At 40.5% G+C, this 20,199-nt stretch overlaps 1 protein-coding gene across 1 annotated transcript; it reads left to right on the top strand.

Moving 5' to 3' along the window:
* The first annotated feature begins 774 nt into the window (after window positions 1–774).
* rel (v-rel avian reticuloendotheliosis viral oncogene homolog) lies at window positions 775–15,434 on the top strand. The gene is made up of 11 exons (XM_039784291.1): window positions 775–869; window positions 1,346–1,381; window positions 2,356–2,495; window positions 3,195–3,343; window positions 4,163–4,254; window positions 10,998–11,138; window positions 12,357–12,461; window positions 12,723–12,941; window positions 13,084–13,149; window positions 13,562–13,636; window positions 13,765–15,434. Exons 1-11 carry the CDS (start codon window positions 863–865, stop codon window positions 14,658–14,660), a joined length of 1,926 nt encoding a protein of 641 aa, XP_039640225.1. The 5' UTR covers window positions 775–862; the 3' UTR covers window positions 14,661–15,434.
* The last annotated feature ends 4,765 nt before the right edge of the window (window positions 15,435–20,199 follow it).

Here is a 20,199-nt window from a genome sequence, read left to right as displayed (position 1 = left end):
TATCTTATCTATAGTAAGCTTATCTTCAATATGTAAATATATATTGTTTTCACAAATTTAGCTGCAGTATTGACATGTGGGATTCATATTAATGTATATTTTAAGACATTTAAATAAAATAAAAAAAAGAAACTTTCAAAAAAAAATTTAAATAATTTGGCAGCCCCCCTGCACTAACTCTGAGGACCCCCTAGGGGTCACGGGCCCCCTGTTAAAGATCTCTGCTTTAAAGACATGTTTTTTTTTTTAAGTATACTGGTATAGATTGTTTTTTATAAAAACAGATGGTTAGCTCTGTGACCCAAATGTAATGTTAATACATGAGAGGTAATAACCTAGGGTCATACAGTACAGTACATACACAAAAGTAACAGTGTTGGTTGTCATTAGGCCTCCAGCCATTCAGTGAGTATGGTGCTGTGTGGTGCATGTGCTGACATGCAGCAGGTTCGCAGTAGGCTACTGCTAACAGTTGAATATCTTGACCCATTAGACTTCACTGTCACTTTTACTTCTGTTTTGTAGTTGCTATTATTCTTTTTTCCAAACTCAAGGCTGCAGCCATGTGTCTTTTTTTTCCTCCACATTTTCCGTAGTCAGTCAGTCTCTTCACTTGGAGCTCAAACACTTGTGAGTTCGACGTACAGCAGCACTTTCGAGGCATAGACAAACAGACAGTGTGAAGAAGTGAACGAGTGAATCATGCGGCTCCTTATTGGTCAGTTCAGATGAAGGGGGCGGTGACGGAGGGGAATTCCCCCCCACTTGCTCGTCTAATTACTTTTCCTGTCCACCGTCACTCATTTAGCTCGGGGTTCTCCATAAGACAAGAACCTGTGAAACGAGTGAGAGTGTGTGCATCATGGCTGGTGAGTAACACCTTTATTTACTGTATAATAATAATAATAATAATAATACGAAGAAGAAGAATAGTAATGGTAACCCGTAGAGTGAGAGGTTAACACAATGTAATAAATACTAACAAACATGCCTGTGATGTTCAAGAACATGTAGTGAGGTGTAAGTTTAAGTGTCTATACAAACATCCTAAGCCTAAATGTACGATAGCAACACAAATGCTTAATTCGTAAGTTAAATAGTATTTGGCAATATTTATTATAAATCTGTTCAGCAACACAGTGAAACGTCTTCCTTGTTGCAATGATTGACAGTGTTATTGGAGTAAGTGCATAAGTGTGTAAGTGAATGAGCTTACAAAACACAACAAACCAGTTTGAGTGAAATGTTATCGCGTTATTATATGACAATCGTATCAATCGTTTTGTATCCAATTTGCATACACCTTTGCCTGATATCTTCCTATATGTCACATTTTCCTCCCCAGTTCTTATGCCCATGCGAGGGGACGATCCACACCTAAGTAAGTACATTGTAATACCTCTTTTGTCAAACTTTGCTGCCTGTCTCCACAAGTCAGAAGTTCTAAAGTGCTAAACAATCATGCATTGCAGTGTCTTTCACTTCCTCATTTATTTTTATTGTTAAGCATTGTAAGCCTTTTTTTTCAGACCTGTGGTGTGAGAGTGTGTGTGTGTGTGTGTGTGTGTGTGTGTGTGTGTTTGAAGCAGAGGTTCTTGGAATCATCATTTGTATAGATTGCTGGGTATGACTTCATATATAGATAGCCTATATATATATATATGGGTTATTGTGTTATAAAACTGAGAGATTGCGAAGTTCACACACATAGACATATTTATATATATATGTCTATGCGTATGAGCTACGTAATCTCTCAGTTCTGTGTTTAGAGCGTCCTCTGCTAAAGTAGCTGCAGAATGAGGAAGGCAGGACATGGCCCAGCTAGCTACTTCTTTGGCAAAATGTGCATTTTTTTTTTTTTTTTTTTAATGAATCAAGAAATGTAACTGGACCTGTTTCATACTGGCCTACTTAACATCTACGTGTGAGCGGTGATGCACTTTGATTGAAGTGCTTGTCGCTCTGCTGTCATGTCCACAAACCCACACATTTTTTGTGTTGTGAAATCGTTGGAAACACTATGCACCGTAGTTAAAGACACTTCCCCGGATCAGTTTTAGTTCCTCACTCACACAGGCATTATGTAAGGCAGGTTTTGTTTCTTGCAAAAGGGTCAAAGTAGTACTGACAAACCCATTTCATGCTTTGTTTGGAGTGCAGAACGGATGAAGTTTGCCTACTCAGTAAGCACTGATTTAATGATTTGCAGTCTATGCGTGTGATTGGGCTAAATCTGCAGCCATGTTTTCAAAAACCTTGGCAAGTATTCTTGGTTTCGGGCGATCTGATTCCATCTTCATGCCATCTCTCTACATCCGTTGATTGACTGTTTTCTTCATCTGTGCTCTCTAGTGGCTGAGCCGGCGATCCAGATCTTCGAGCAGCCCAAGCAGAGGGGAATGCGCTTCAGGTACAAGTGTGAGGGTCGCTCAGCCGGAAGCATCCCCGGCGAGAAGAGCTCTGACAACAACAGGACCTACCCCAGTCTGCAGGTCAGTCAGTAGGACTCAAATCTCCTCAACTGCAAAGATTGGCATGTTTATTTGTACATAAAAGCACATATGGAGCACATTTGGCTGTATTGGTACTCCTACTGAAAAATACACTAAGCCCATAAAGGTTAAAGCCCCCTAGGTTCTCTCTCTTCTTTACACAACTGCATGTGTCTTTATATAGATGTTTGCATTACCTCTAAATAGGGCTGTGCAATTAATCAAAATTTTAATCGTGATAACAATTTCGGCTCCTAATGGTCACAAAAACTCGAGAAAAAGGATTATTTTGCACGTTACGTTTTGCAAGTAAACTCTTACTTTGTCTCGTGTTCTGAATGAAAAGAACCAAGTTCAAATGGGAAAAGTATTAAGGGACAGTTTAGGTGTTTTCACTGTTGATGTGTTTAACTTTTTCACTGTTTTTTAAGTTCAATAATTGCAACATCTTTTCAAAAGTCAATAATCGTGCTCAATAATCAGAAATAAAAGCATTCAGTCCAAAAAAAAATGTAACCAGGACAATCAATTCATCCACTGAAACCAATTCAAAGTCTTCTTGCTTTGACAAACTGCTCCTTTTGATGGTATTGCTGCGTCCTCTGATCCCTCCTAATGACCGAAATAATTGTGATTACGATATTTCTTTTCCCCACAATCGATTAGCCCTACCTTTGAAATGATCCTTTTCCTCCGCAGATCCTGAATTACTGCGGTAAAGGGAAAGTGCGTGTCTTCTTGGTGACGAAGAACGAGCCGTACCGACCGCATCCGCACGACCTGGTGGGGAAGGACTGCAAAGACGGATTCTACGAGGCCGAGTTTGGTCCAGACCGCAGAGTGATCGCGTGAGTTCTCCTCCCACAGTCACCTCCGTCCAACAGCACTCAGCACTAGCATTCATTGACTCCACTGTCGCTGTTGTCATCGGTAGTAATTATCGCCACAGTCTCAGTCTTAATCAGCACGCTGTCATCGAAACAAGTAAACACACCCTCTCTGTTGTACACACACACACACCACAACATAATCAATTTGCTCTCTATTAACAGTATTTCACGTTTCACTTGGCGGTTTCGAAAGGAATCGCTGACCTCTCAGATACAGGAGGAGAAACTCATACAGCAAATCCAACACACACACACACACACACACACACACACACAAAGCTTATTTGTCGAACTGTGTCTGTGATGAGGATGGCAATATGGGAATTCCCCAAGTGACATCATCCACTTTTGCTGCGTGTCAGAGAGAAAACAGAGGCTGTGTGTACTCGAGCATGTTTGTGTTTGAGAGTTGGAGTGAGTCAGTATCTTTTGGTGTGTATCATTTGCAAATCCTTCATGGACTTGTGTAGTAAATTCAAATGAATGTTGCCCTTCTGTGTGGATAAATCAAACTAATCTTTAATTATAATAATAGTCATTAGATTGGGGGGTAATCTTCTGGTTTACAAGCAAAGTCAGGCGGGTTAGAGGACTAGCATTACTGCTTTGGCCTTCACACACAACTTCGTACGCGACAACATTCTTGTTTGAAATCATACGTCGCCGATGTGTGGCCCCATGTGTGTGTTGTTAATTCTAATCATCCTGTTGCAGCGCTGTAAGAGCCCGTCACTTTCTCACGGCCCTGTTGTATTATTGTTATTATTATTCACACAGTTTCCAGAATCTGGGTATCCAGTGTGTGAGAAGGAGGGAAGTGAAAGATGCAATCGTACAGAGGATGACCAGAGGGATCAACCCCTTCAATGGTGAGTCCTGCTGCTTCCAATATCAATATTATTAGTCTGTTTCTGTCTTCATCTCTTCATCACGCTGACTGACAACGCTGGTTTCAACACACCTGTGTTAGCTTTAGAACTTGACTGATACTGGACTTTAAGGGTCCAAATTGGTATTGGTAACGCCTTAAGAAAAACACTTTATGAACACAAACTAAAATATATATATGTATATAAAGCCTGATATATCTTATTCCTCTCCGCCATAGAGCTCCATTGTTGTCCAAAAACTATTAAAAACACAGCAGTGAGTGACACCTTCCTTCGTTATTGTCACCATGGCGACTGTAGTTTACAAGCACCACACTTCCACGGTAGCATAATGAGGGTCCCTACATGGAAACCGAAGCATTGAGAACTTTGTAAGTTGATAGTTTAGAAAGACACTACCGTTCCCGTATACAGGCAGGCGCCATCTTGGGAAAACGGTCATGATCAGTGGAACGCCGAACGGCGTGCTTGAGTTATGTTACTGGTTACTGGTTACACGGCGTTCGTCGTTCGAGTGGTCGTGACTGGCCCCGATGACTAGCGTTCTGAGCTAATTAGCGGTTTGCGCTAAAACTGGTCACATTCGATTAGCATGAAAACAGATCCCAGAGAACGATGGACTCGGTACACGTGTTATTAACCCCTAGGTTCATTTTGCGCCAGATTTGTCCTGTGTGGTGCACGAACTGACCGACACAGTGACATTGCCATCCCCGGAGCCACGGCGATAACGTGGCTAACAACTACAGAATAACGCAAACCTTATCCTTTAAGTGAAATTACTTTAAAGATTGACTGTGTAACTTTAGAAAAAAATAAGGAATGAACACAATCCCAGTAAGACAAATGTAAAGTTAAATTCATAAGCAAGAAAATGCACTCCAGCTTAGTTCTAGTTACAGCTTTATTGGTCTGGTATGGCCAGTAGCATATGGTGGCCAATGTTAGTGTAACTGTGTGTAGCAGACATTGCTGAGTCTATTTGCTAACTTTATGACTCTTCTGTTATTAAAGAAGCTTGTTAATTATGAAATGTGCTTGTTATTAAACAGTAATAAACAAAAGCACAAACACAACAAAGTTTGTTTTAAACATGAATAAAAAAATAAAGGTCATATATGAAGCCTGTAAAACAGTGATGTACTAAAATATCTTATATTGCATATCTGCCAGTATACTGTATATGCTAATACCAGTATATCTCCATTAAGCCAATATCAGCCTATAATAACTGTTCATTAATATATCATTCAGACTCGTATGAGCACTGGACAAAGTAATTGTCATTGTATTTTAGTGAAAATACTTAGAATTCTGCTGCTGTGAGTGCAGTTGCTGTTCTCATTGCTGCTGGTTACTGTTACTGTTGTAACAGTAACTGTTTTCTGCTGTTGTTACTGTCAAACAGCTGCAAAACAATTCAAAAGAATTGTTTTGAAATGCCGATCGACCCAGTTCTGAGGCAGCGGAGATGATTTTCCTAACATCAAGTGAAAAATCCGCTCTCTTGCCACCGCACTCTCTACAGTCAGGCCATTTCCTCAATGCGCTTTCATTCTGCGGCCCTCCTCGGCTGCAGACAAACAGCGCTTCTCGTGTACAAACAGGCGTTGAGCTACTTCCCCATTCTTAGTCACAGTTGCTCAATTCAGCACAGTGCAGGATGCCACGTGAGAGCTGGGAATGCAGGATTCATTAAAAGGGGGAGGGTGGGCCGAGGGGGTTCCCCAGCTCTCAGAGATGATGATAAAAGTAGGCTATGGTTCTTTACAGGTCTGTAAAAGCATGGAGGGTTTATGAGCAGGTTTGATATAGACATACATGCTTTTAGTTTTCGTGTTCTGTGTTTGCATGTGTGACTGAAACAGCTTGAAAGCACTTGAATTAACCAGATTTCTGCTAACATTTGACATATTTGTTTTTTTCTCCAATGCTTTGATTTATGACTTTTTTTTCTGTTTGCAAAAGAGGTCATACCTGATACTTTACTTTCACTTCAAATCCTGTAAAGCTTGTCATTGACTAAAAGGGCAAGTGACTTAACAAAAAAATCGAACTGTGAAGCAGATTGCTTACGTGTGATGTAAGCCCCTAACCCTAGCTGACATTTTTAGTGACCTGCTCTGTCTACTGAGCTTCACCATATATGACCAAATGTCTATTCTCTTACCTGCTCGCTAGTTTTACAGTCACAGAACCAATTTAGGCCATAGAAGTTGAAGGCTCTTGTAGTCTCTTTAGCGGTGATGTCAGACTACACATATGAACTAACCGCTGCCTTTCTAGATATTTTATTGTTTGATTCCTGGAACGAATAAGTGAATATTTGCATAGATAATAGACAATTTGCTGCTGGGATTTTTACTCCTAAATGAGCGCTTCCTTAACAGAGCAGTTACAGATATAGATATGTAGATATAAATATGGGAGTTGCATGATCAACGTTGTTACTGGTCAGATTGCAGGTAGCCATGGCAACTCCACAGACACAAATTAAATGTATTGCTACAGATGGGCAGCTGGATGTCTTTCTTTTTTTTCCACATGGCTCAAAGCTTCCCCTCTCTACAGCTCACTTCTGCTTTGAAACTCAGCTGCTTCCTGTGTGAGGGGGAGATATGCCCCTCACACTGCTCTCACCCCAACTCACAACCACTTTACACACTTACACACTTACACGCATACAAACTCCGCGACCTCATTTCATGCATGTGAAATGTTGTTCGGGCTGCAGTTGGATAGAGAATCATGAGTCTTTTAGCATAAAAGCTCACCTCACCTGCACTAGTGATGACACAGAAGTGTGTGTGTGTGTGTGTGTGTGTGTGTGTGTGTGTGTGTGTGTGTGTGTGTGTGTGTGTGTGTGTGTGTGACGTAGGTATATGTCTCTGTATTACTGTGTCTTCTCATTCCACATTGTGCTAACTGTTTTTACACAAGTGACAGTGTTTTCTTGTCAAATTAAATTATTCAGGGTTATAGGTGTGGCAGCCTTTCGCAAAAGAAGTTCAGTTGATACAATGTGTGCACAAATTTGAGTTCATTCTTCATCTTTTTCCACATACAATACAAAGTCTTTAGTTTTTCACAGGGAAACGCTTTGTGAACATCATTTCACATGAACTGAAAATCTCCGCCGCTGCAGCTGACTAGTAACAAGAGAGTAATTGTTTTATCTCAGTATAATCAGTGTGGACAAATTAAATCATGGAGGAGAGTAATGTAGAGTAATATTGGCAGAGGTTTGGTGATTTCCAAGTTCTAGAAACCTGAATGATTTCTGACACAAAGAAGATCTGTTTGTCTTTGCTTAAGAAGAGGATTAACACACTAATCGTGTCTTTCCATTGGCTTTTTACTATTTCTAATTTTTGCCATTGCCAACATACTTACATTATGTTTGTATCCAAATCATCCACTATAATGTTTGTGCCTTAAGCAATTCCCTTCGTGCTGTAACGCAATAACAAAGATTTCAGAGGAAAATCGACCTGTGTGTGGAACTCTAACATAAACACAGCATAGCTTTATTGTACAGTGAAGGGAAATATATATATATATATATATATATATATATATATATATGATTCTGATTGCCTAAGGAGACACATAAGCTGAGTGATACAAGCTTGATGAAATTGTGAGTCATACAGTGGAGACGCTGTTTGTGGTGACAGCTTGGCACCTGCCTCCCATTCTTTCTCACTCTCACATTGTGCTCCCACATTCGAACCCACTAGACTAACTTACCCCCGCACCCCACTACCCACCCATCCAACCTACACCTCCCCACGATCCCACACACCGTCACTGTCTCCATCAGTAACCGCAGCCAATGACCTGGTCTCTCTGCAGCTGCAGCGTCGTGCAGCCCAGTCTTCTTTCCACCACCGCTACTTTTACCTCTAACCCACTTTTACTGCACCTGTCCAGCATCTGCCTCCTTCAAACACTCTCACACACACACAGACCAACGTTGTATGTTCCATCAATATTTGCTACAACAGCATCCGCTTTCATAGACGGGCAAGTGTTCATTTCTCCCTCCTTCAGTTTCTCCACTGTGTTTCTGTATCTGCCACCTACAGCAGACAAACCTGATGACCAAACAGAAAGCTGAAGTAGAGCAGAGCTTTATCGTCACGCAGAGACCATGCAGCCCACAGAAGTTGATTTTCACAATGTCACTGTTGTTGTTGTTGTCATTGTTCAAACTAACACTAAAACTCCTCCGCTCAATGAGCACACATAGCTTGCGCATGCCATGGCAATCCTTAAGGCAATGCCAACAAAACGGACTCAAAATGACTTTGCATTATTATTTAAAATATTTTCGAAGACACTGATCACCTGTTATGTCCTGCCATATGTCCTGCCATAACAATTTGTTGCATTAATGAAATAGTTTGACAGCACCCCAGACAAAAGTGCCATAATATTTTTGCTGAATTAAAGAAATTGACTCCTAGGAACTAGGTGACTGATTGAACTTTATTTAGATCGTGATGTCAAAATAAATGTATGAACAGGCTACACAAGTACACATTTGGCGTTAAACGCTTCATAAATAATATGTTGTTAATGATCAAATGCCGTTTTGTTAAGGGATTGATCTTCTCACCTGACTCTCAGACAGTATGCAAATATGCATGTTTCCCAAAATGTCAAACTATTTGTGTACGGCTGCATCCAAACAGTTGATATAAAGCAGGTCAGACAGACTGAATGTCGTACACCATCTAACATAGAACATTGTTTGAAAAAGTTAGAGCCAGGCTGACATGTTTTGGCTCAATCTGATATCGAATATCAGAATTCTTTTAACATATCTTGAAGCTTCATGTCGACACCAGACCAAGTCCAGTCTGGTGGTTACATGTTCATTGTATCATTTCTCACCAAAAATGCTCAAGGAGATGTGGGGGGGGGGTGGGGGGAAGCTAAAGACAGACACTTGGAGAGACAGCAGTTTTGCTCTTTTTCTCTGCTTGGTAATTGCATAGCTGTGGACTCAAGTGTCAAGTCACACATTGGATGACTTCCGACTGGGCAAAATCCAAACTGACCTGTGACTGCACAGATGACCTGTGACTTCACTTGGACTTGAGCCTTGAGAGGAGTAATGGCTGGTGCCAGCAGCGCATGCAGCTGTTTGCACCGAGGATGTCCAGTGACACATTCATTAAGGATGAGGAGTTTCCCTACATCTCGTGTTAACTGCACTGCGCTTTTGTTGAAGGTGTTTCACATTGTTAGGGACTCAAAAAGCAAAGTTTTAAGACTCGAGTTTTGACTTGTCTCCCCCACTTTCACACACGTCAGGAGCCCTCATGGTCACTCGTGCAGAGAGTCAGGTCTCTTGCTTCTTTGTTGTGCAGACACTCACACACATCACAGACGCACACATACACTTCTTTCCACCCTGAGGTGACGTCGCTGAGCTTCACCGTAGCGACAAATTGTAGGCAGGCATGGCCTCGGCATGAGCGCGAAAGATAGAAATTGAGAGATGGAGGAAGAGAAAGTAGGCAGATGTGAAAGCCTGGTGTGCGTGTGTGTGTGTGTGTCTGTGTCTGTCGGTGTGTGTGGGCGTCTCTCAGTAAAAGCCGAATCTGCTAGGTGTGTGTTTGTGTGTTGCCTCTGAGGGCGGTATGTGTGACGCTTGCATGTATGTGCGTGTGTGTGTGTGTGTGTGTGTGTGTGTGTGTGTGTGTGCGCAGATGAGAGTGTAGGCTGTGGACGCTTGAAAAAGCTTATCTGTGACGTGTTTATGTTGATCCAAACTTGAGGTTTTGGGGACAGCCTACAGATGTGTCAAGCATGAGAACATCATAGATGATCTATCTCTCTCTGTCTATCTATCTATCAGTCTATCTGTCTACCTTTCTTTGCTTTGATGGTTTGACACGTTTGTCAAATAATCATTACTAATTGTTTAACATACGATTTTGTTGCAGATTTGATTTATTACATCATTCTGTGATTATATTAATTATAATACAACTGCACCAAAATATATACATGTATATACCCATCTTTAAAACGTTTCATTTGTTTATGGTGGTCACAGAATTTAACTACCTCTGACAAATTCAACAGAAAAAGTCTATTTTCGTAGATGTCCTGCTAACAGATACTAAGGTAGAAGATAATCCACAGACAGTGCTATAACGGTTTGCAAAGGGACTATTTTCTAAGTAGAAAGTAAAATTCCTTTCACCTAAATCTGTGGATTATGCAGAGTAACCAGAACGTTGTTTCTGGAAAAACAAGTTCCTAAAATTGGTGAATTTTTCAGATGTAATTTTCCAGTGTTTTAAGTGGTAATTGCTGCAGAAATCTCACAGACAGACAGGTGGAATGTAACTAAGTACATGTAATCAACTACTGTACCTAAATACAAACTGTAATACACTACTCCACTACAATTCAGAGGGAAATATTGTACAGTTTGTACTTTTTACCCATAATAAAATAGTTCAAATTAGCTCCACCTCAACCAATTCCAACTGTAAAATTCTACTTAAACATTAATGCATCAATGATAACCCAATAATATAGCATATAATAGTATAAAAGGGCCACATATTTGCATTGTAAGTGTTTTTTTATTAGTAATATCCTTTGCTTCTATGGCTGGTTCTTTGTCTCACGTCAGTGATGTACCTCACCTACGTAGCTGTGATACTGACACCCATGCTTCGCCGTTTTTGTGTCCTCAGTGCCCCGCGAGCAGCTGCTGCAGACAGAGGAGTACGACTTGAACGTGGTTCGCCTGTGTATCCAGGTTTACCTGCAGGACGATAACGGCCACTGCACCCGACCGCTCAACCCCATCGTCACCAACCCCATCTACGACAACAGTGAGTGACCGAGCTCCGTCTGCAACAGCAGCGTGTTCACGCTGACGTCATGTTAGGCAATTGCATGTGTCGAGAGCATAACGACATAGCCATATAATTGTACTTACGGGAATACAGGCTGCCTGAGGGGTTAGGCGTGTCTGCCTTAGGGTTGAATTGATAGTGGAATTCAAGAGACGCTGATAATTATGACATCAATTAAAGCTGCAGTTATTTGGTTCTAATCATGTCCTGTCACCTATTGTTAGGAGACAATCCAAACATGCTTGTTTTGTGGTTCGTATCCTATCGTCTACCAACTCGAGCTCTGTGAGTTGATTCTGAAAATAGTTACAAGATCTCGGAGAACAAAGCGACACGAAGCAGGGTTCAGTTCACAATGTTCTCTAGGTTTAATGAGACACACGAGGATATATACATTTTCTAACAATGGCTCCATTCACTTAGATGATGTGAGAGTAGATAGATAAGAAAGAGGCGCCAGAGGCAAGGAGGATTGGTTCAAGGTAGGTTCGCGCAGATAAATCTTCAGAAAGGAAGACAGTGTAACAATTTACTGGATGATACAAATGTATGATACCAATTCAAACACATAAGAGAGACTTGGTTCAGAGTTTTTACAGAATGGAATGTATGTAGGAATGTAACATATTCACCTAGAATTGTATAAACATCCTACTAATTGACATGGAGCAATAATACTATGCAAGAATTGAGAACTTACACAAGTCGCTGTGGTTGCACATACAGTTCATACAGTATGTAGCTGTAGCTGTGCAGTCTGTGCATGCTAGTGTTTGTTGCATACTTGTGAAGGTGTGTCCAGCAGATATTCTCTCAATGCGGTTTTAAATGTTGCACTTAGGGAACTAGCTGAGAAAGGGGAAGTTCTTTATACACACTAACCCTCAAGTAACAGCGTTACCATGGAGCACTTCCTCTTCTGACACCAAGCATGTGACATGGGACTCAGTCTGCTGAGGCTTTAACCGTAAACTGAATGTGGTCTTTTTCTAAACTGAGGCGAATATTGAACAAGTTACACTGAGACCGCTAAAGCTGGTTTCTCACAACAGGACATCAACTAGATCAAGTAAAGGCAGATTCTGACATTATCACTCTCGGAAATAAAAATGTTGTCTCACTTGTAGAATGCAATCAGTTAGATTTTTCACGTCTGTTAGGTTGCATGTTTACAACTTGTTTCTGCATCACCAGGGGCCCCAAACACAGCAGAGCTGAGGATCTGTCGAGTCAATAGGAACAGTGGCACTGTCAAGGGAGGGGATGAGATCTTCTTACTGTGTGACAAAGTACAGAAAGGTACATACTTACAATGTTCTGTAGGCATTTGCAATCAGGATTTTATTATCTTACCCATTTTACAGTATTCTGTTTTCATATTGCTTGCATCTATTTTCTCTCCATTCATCTTCATTCAATCCATTTATCCATGAATCCATTTCATAGCCGTAGTGCCTATCTCATAGCCGTAGTGCCTATCTCATAGCCGTAGTGCCTATCTCTTTGCATGTACATTCAGTTTTCCATTCCTCTCTTCCCATCATCCCCCTTTTCCTCCAGATGACATTGAGGTGCGATTCTTCTCCTCCGACGGCTGGGAGGCCAAAGGCTCCTTCTCCCAGGCCGATGTTCACCGCCAAGTAGCCATAGTCTTTAAGACGCCGTCCTACTATAACACCTCCATAACGGAGTCGGTCACCGTGCAAATGCAGTTGCGCCGACCTTCCGATCAGGAAGTGAGTGAACCGATGGATTTCAGATATCTGCCCGACGACAAAGGTTAGCAGCGATTACCTCCTTTTTGCCATTAACTCAAACTCTCATTATTCCTCTGTGTCGTATATGGTAGTGTCCAGGAACTGGGGCTCATGTTCTCAGTTGGATTCAAGTGATAAATGTGAACATTTTGTTTATGCTTTAGATCCTTACGGCTACAATGCGAAAAAGCGCAGTCGAGAGCACTTGATGAGGATATCAGGTTTGTCAGGTAAGAGTCATGTTGCTGTGTACACATTACAACCCATCTGATATGTAGGGCTAATACTAGTGATTATTTTCACTCTCAATTAATCTGTCGATTATTTTCTCAGTCAATATATTTGTTGTTTGGTCTATAAAATGTCAGAAAATTGTCTTGTTTTGTCCACAACTCAAAGATATTCAGTTTACTGTCAAAGAGGAGTAAAAAAAAACGAATTAATATTATAATTAGTTTAAACTAATATTTACATTTAAGAAGCTGGAATCAGAGAGTTTTGACAACTCAAAATAGTTGGTGATTAATTTAACAGTTGACAACTAATCGATTCATCTTTGCAGCTCTGCTGATAGGTCCACATGTCCTTTGTATGTTAGTATATATGTATGCATTGTAACAAAGGTTTCTGGCCTTTCTTTAGGTGGTCATTTTGCTGGTCTGTCTATGAACAGGCCAAAGGCGGTGCCACAGACTACCATGAGTCACACGCGGAAAGGTAACTGGTTTAACTTGGTTTCCTCTTAAATAGCAATGATTAGATGTTTAAGCCAAATACAACACTTCCATCCAGATCAGGACAATACTACCCTGCTATCACACTAAATGTCACTATATGTTCTCCAGACCTCAACAACATTTACCTGAGGCAACAGCCCACACCTTCGATGCAGCAACAACCCTCTGTATTCAACCAGCCCTACCAACAAGTCACTCAGAATTTAATGATGACATCACAGGCTCCTAATGTGCCAGTCAGCCATTCGTGGGTAAATCCCAACCCAGCACTCTCAATGGATACAGTCACCATAAACCAGTCTGGTGCCATGAGCAATCTTCCACCTCCTAATAGCAGCAGGCAACAGCAGCCCAACCGTGGACCTGGTTACCCCCACAGCAACTTTGAGAATAACACCCTCCCTCAGCTCTCCATGAGGGACTTGCAGTGCTTGGATACAGTCCCCCAGGCCCCTGGAATGGGCCAGTTGGAGACCCAGTCGGTCTTCCACCTGCAGCACCAAAGGGAGGAGCTTGCGTCTGAGTCCAGGGCCCAGAACCATCTAGGCAACCAGAACCAGGGACTCCAGACCGTGTGGTCCAATTTCAATAACCTTAATCCAGTCCAGAACACCTTTAACGGGTCAGTACCTGGAGGTGGAGGTGGGTCAAATACTTTCTCCTTCCTAGGGGGACTAGAAGGGGATGATTTTCTGAAGGGCCTGGTGGGAGGAGGGCCTCAGACTGGCTTCCAGCTGAAGCAGGAGCCCCAGATCACAGTAGGACAAGAAACCCATGCTTCTCTCATGCAATCCCCAAGGGAAAGCCAAGAAAATACTTACACCAACTTGCTTCCTCGTTCTATGAACAATAGCACCAACATGGATCCAATGAGGCTTGACGGTAGTGGAAACACCCAGCCTCTTAAAAATCTGCAAAATCCGTACTCAAGCAACGGCATGGCCTCTGAAGGCCACTATCCAACTTTGGCTGACTGGATCAAAGCATCTCGCCAAAGCGACTAAAAGTAGTGACATTGTTGGTATAAATAAATAAACAGAAGCAGCTCAGAGGAATACATTGGTCTGTCTAAGCCAGTAATTCTCAGTAGGCATTTGCTTGGGTTATTACATCAGTAGGCAAACGCCAACGAAATTATTGGCTGCCAATTGGAATCTATAACCAGACAAAGGCATTGTTTCTAGGCGATACAATTGATCACAGACTAGTTCCTTCTTTAAGAAATCCCCAATAATGCTTCTTACACCTGATTGGCCTACTGTTGTGCTCGATAAGCTGTCATTGGTCTTTGCTTCCCATTATTAATCTGGAAAGACACCATTCTCCTAAACATGATCAATCAAATTTGCTTTCTTGGTAAATTTGAGACAAGAAATAAACCATGCAGTTTCAGAACCTTTCCACATATATATACAATAAAATATAATTGGTGCAATTCTGTTTCAGGTTTCACCCCAACCTTTAACTTCTGAACTGTTGGGTTGTTTCAAGAGGCATAAAGTTGAAATGTGATTCTAATCACTCCCCCTAATTCACTAATTGGTTTCCCGCTGCTGGTGTCATGGACCTCAGTAGATATTCTCCAGACTGGTCAATAAAAGTGAGCTCACATGAGTTAATCTAGCTTCTGCAAGGCTAAGACCTGTACGTGGATAAAACATGCCTTAGGTTGTAGGGCTGTGCAATTAATCGAAATTTAATCGTGATTATGATTTTGGCTCCCAATGATCACAAAAACAGAATAATCGAGAAAAACAATTATTTAGCTCATTACGTTTTGCAGTAAACTCGTATTTTCTCTTGTGTTCTGAATGAAAAAAATATAGTTTAAATAGGAAAAGTATTAAGGCAAATTTTACAGTTGTGTTTTTTTACTGTTGATTTATTTAACTTTTTCCACTGTTTTTTTAAGTTCAATAATTGCAACATCTTTCCAGAACTCAACGAGTAATAGTGTTAAATTATCGTGATTTCAATACTGACCAAAATAATCGTGATTATATTTTTTTCCATAATCGAGCAGCCCTATTAGGTTGTAAAGATGACCAATGGCATGCTGATGGTTTCCAAGCCAAAGTTAGATTTCCGCAGAAGTGAATGTACTACTTTCTTTCTTTCTTTGTCTTTCTCAGGTGAAGTTTGATTCACTGTGAACATACTGTATAGTATTCAATGTGTTTGATCTTTTAGAAACAACAACAGAGGGTAAATGGATGTTAGGGATTTGAAAGTACAGCAGAAAGAAATGGCTTATTATCATGGATTTAATATTTGTATTGCTTTGAAAAGGATTCTTACATATTGTACTGTTTTATCGATTTTTGGCAGAGTATTTGCTGTTAAATGCGTTCTGTACTTACATGTTAGCTACAGTTGAGGGTGAAAGCAATAACTTGCTGAAACGCTCAAGAACTGGCAAGGTACTGAAATTTCCATTGAGGAAGTGGGAGGAAGCACATTTAGTGTTGTCTTTCCTTTGTAATGACTATGTCATAACAGTGATCACATGTGTAATCCAGAGTTCTCAGAGCATTTCTGCTAGATGTTTTATAGATACAGATGTAAATTTTCTTTGTTTCATTCATTCAGCTGAGGCTCTTAGCGATAGCTTCACAGAGCGCCTAGCTTGAGGACAATATGATTATAGCCACATGGTTGATAATGAACAAACTTTCAACTCTAGCCTAGCTCATCCTAGCATGTTGTTTTTGTACTTGTATGCCCTCCAGAAGCTTTGTGGTTTTAAAAGAAAGTAAATATTTTCATGACTACTTTGGATTTTGTTTTTTTACAGGATCAGATCTTAATAAACAGTCTGTTTTATTCCACATCTTTTGTCATTTAATTATCACCTTTATACTATATCTCCTATACTGTATACATGATCTTCACATGCGAGCATACAGAACAGTTGTGCAAATGATAAAGCATGACCAAATGGCCTGAAATAATGTATTATCATAATGGAAGAGGAAGAGGAAGAGGCCAAGTGCATTATTTTCTATATTGGGACACCTGAGAGGGCATTGTCATGCTTATGAAATGGACAGTTATAGGAACAAGTTATCAATAGCATTCTCATGTATGTGCGGTGAATATGTAGCTAGAGCCAACCGCTAGTTAGCATAAAGGGAAATAAATAAATAGCTAGCCTAGCTCTTTCCTGAAAGTTACTGCCTCTGGCCAAGATATAGAAGAGTGTGGTTTAATATAACCTGATAAATTCAATTGTTTGAATTAACACCTGCCGGCCAGCCAATCAGAAACATATTATGCTCAGTCATGCTATAGATATTTAGACTTTTTAAAAGGTATGCTCCCCAACTTTGATAAAAGTCTCCGAAAGTGCGCCAAAATCCCGAGATTTCCTCCTAGCTTATGTTTTGAGGTGCAGCTGTGAGATAATAAGGTGATAGCCTGACAGTGTAGTCTGGCTATCAGCAGACCAAGCTTAATCCTACTGCAGGGTGAAATCAAATCACCGGCAGATCGGGCTGGGTTTACCCAGTCTGCTGACAGTGAGCATGTCTTCGTGACTCTGACTAAGGCATGTCTCAACAACAAAGTGATGAGTAGACTGAGCCACATGACTTTGCACTTTCAGTTTGAGTTACACTGAAAACTTTTTCTTCCTTGTCTTCTAAATTAGAATCAAACAAAGTGAGAAATAAAAACTAAGCTAGACTAAACTTGAAGTGAAAGTCTGAGCAGTGTGAGCTTCTGACTGGCTAGTAGTCCTTACCTAGGTACTGCACATTTGCGACTCCCAACACAGATGGAACCGAATTGAGATGCCTTGCTCTGTAGCTAAAACAGAGAGCTCAACACAGGGTGAAAAGAGGAGCTGCAGCAATGTGCAGTACAACAAAAATGTTGTGTTTTTTTGACAATTAAACCATGTAAACCTATTCTGGTACAACCTCTAAATACAATTTTGAACCTGAAAATGAGCATAATACGAGCACTAATGTCTATTCAACAATGAAGAAGTGTTTAGTCCTTTCAACATTATAAATAATTACATCACTTTTGAGTCTTCTTCAGGATTACATTTTACATTTGGTGCCCAAAGCAAGCAACCAGATTGAATATTAGTAAAACAATATCAGACCATTGAAACAGGAAAAATGTCTTAAAGGAATAGTTTGACAAGTCACCAGTTGCATAATGAAGGAAATGTAGTGACTGTAATTACAGTCAGTACTGTTGAGCAATGCCAGTTAAGTAAATGGATACAGTGTTTGGCCAAAACACTTTTAAACAACTGTGTTGCTCTCTTTTCAACTTCTAAAACCCCCCCTGCACAAAACCATTGTACATCAATCATTTATTGTGGCTTATACCAAATGCTTAGTAAAAATACATGACTTCATTTTATACAAAATGTAGTTAATGTTAGAATCACTTTTTTAAACATTTTTATAGCTTTTTCAGATGTTTTGGTTGTTTTTTTTCAACGTTTTTGACGTTTTCTTTCGGTGTGCTTGAAGTTCTTATTGTTGTTTTTGTCGCTTTTTCAAAAAAAAATTACGTTTTCTACATCGTTTCTTTACCCAGGAGTTCTCGCGAGAGCACAATTTGAATTTGCTCAGCGAGTCACTCTGGCATTGAGTAATGATGCTCATTAAAATATGCCCTTGTAGCCGAGCTGCACCAATCACATCGGTGTATCTGATATAGGCGGGCCAGAGGCGAGCTTACCAGATGACGACAGTATAATCTACCAGTTAGCTTCGCTGGTAGCTAATGGGTACGCTCTGGATATGTCACCCCGTGTATTATTGTGATTGGTCGTATGTTATCCAATTGCGTGCAGTGAGATTTTCAAATGCATGCTTGGTGCCAGCCCTCGAGTTGGGCCATTTTCATTACTCAATGCCAGACCCTAATCTTTCGGATTTGGGTCTGGATTTCCAGTTGTTTTGTCACTTTTCAACATTTTCGGGACTTATTTCGACGTCCCATATATTGTCGAATTTGACGCGAGGACAGCATGAGGGTTAATAAATTTGCTTTAGTACTAAACTGCTAAAGGACTGTTTATTTTAATCTCTTATTACTCATGTAGTTTTGAAGATGAGTATTCCTCCCTGTGATCTTTGCGGATATTGGCCTAACAGCTCTCTACAGATGACCCTTTTAAATTCCTCTTATTAGCGTTATAGTGCAATTTACAATTGAACTCTATCAACCCACCTTATATTATTTATATCAAATGTCGTTGTTTGCAACCATAGATGATAATCTACCTCATGCCTTTGTTATGACATGTCATCTCCTGTTGTTTGGGTTACAGCATTGGGCGTAAAAAATGACGTGTAATTCTGACACATATGAAACTGATCGTTTCCCCAAGATTTCAATAACGGGTGGCAAGAATGTCAAAATTTCTATCTTACATCTTCAGACTCAGCTGCTGGGGTGTCTTGCTCAGTGGAACGTCAACAGGGCAGATGCTTGCTGACACCGGTTAGACAGACAGACTTTCTAGACTTGGCCAGATATTTTATTTGCTTTTAGTACTTTAGTACTGGTGAGATATTTAAATAACTTGCATTTTACAAAGCACACCTTTCTTTGTTAAGCAAACCAATAAAGCAGTTAGGTCCTTTTAGGCCTTAGGTCTTGGTGATTCTTAGTAGTAGAAGAAATGATTGAATGGGATCCTCAAGTTTAAATAAACTGTGGTAATTATTTGAGATGGATCTGAGTATCAATCACCTGTTAAAGACACCAGAATACACAAAAATACATCTACTCTTCCCCCCCTACCGTTGACGTTAGCTAGCGCTAGCTGATACTAGTGATTTCTAGTCGGCAACATATTTTGGACTTCATTTAATAAACATAACCTGTAGTAGTACACAATCGTATGTGTATTGTTTTGATTACAATGAGCGGAATTACTTTACGTTGCCTATTTATGTCTATTTATTTCTATTTCTCACTGTTAATCACCGGCGTCTGTGCAGCATCAACGGGTCAACATTGTTGTTTATGTTTATGTGTGTGACGTCAAAACTGTAACTGGGAGTACAACGATCTGGTACGAGTTCACGAGTAGTAAGACACGGTTTTGACTGCTGTTCCAGGGCGTTTTGACGGGTAGAAGGTTGTGAAAACACTGGTTACGGGTTGCCTGGAACGCAGCATTACTGCCGGTAGCAGTAGCAGCAGAGAGCAGAAGCCAGCAGGCAAGTTTTATTTAAATAAACTCCTGGTGTACTTACAAACTTTCCAATCCATCGTTTTATGAGAACATAACCCATTTGTACTAGTGTTGAAGTTTGGTATCATTTCGGGCATTATTAGTGGGGTAATGTACAAGATACACTCTTGGATCCATTAGCGCCTGCACTAAGCTATTCAGCTGATAATGCTTACTATCCCAATGTTTCGACCCAGGTGAAAAAAGCTTCTGGGGGGTTGTTTGGCTCGAGATCGTGGTGCAAAAGACCCTAGGGTGAAATTACTCTTTTAATGCATTTAATGCCAAAAGATTACAAAATCAATACTCACAATCTTAGCATACTTAGCTCTGAC

The sequence above is a fragment of the Perca fluviatilis genome, chromosome 19 (assembly GCF_010015445.1).
Source record: "Perca fluviatilis chromosome 19, GENO_Pfluv_1.0, whole genome shotgun sequence".
Taxonomy (NCBI): domain Eukaryota; kingdom Metazoa; phylum Chordata; class Actinopteri; order Perciformes; family Percidae; genus Perca; species Perca fluviatilis.
This window is presented reverse-complemented; position numbering and strand designations above follow the sequence as displayed.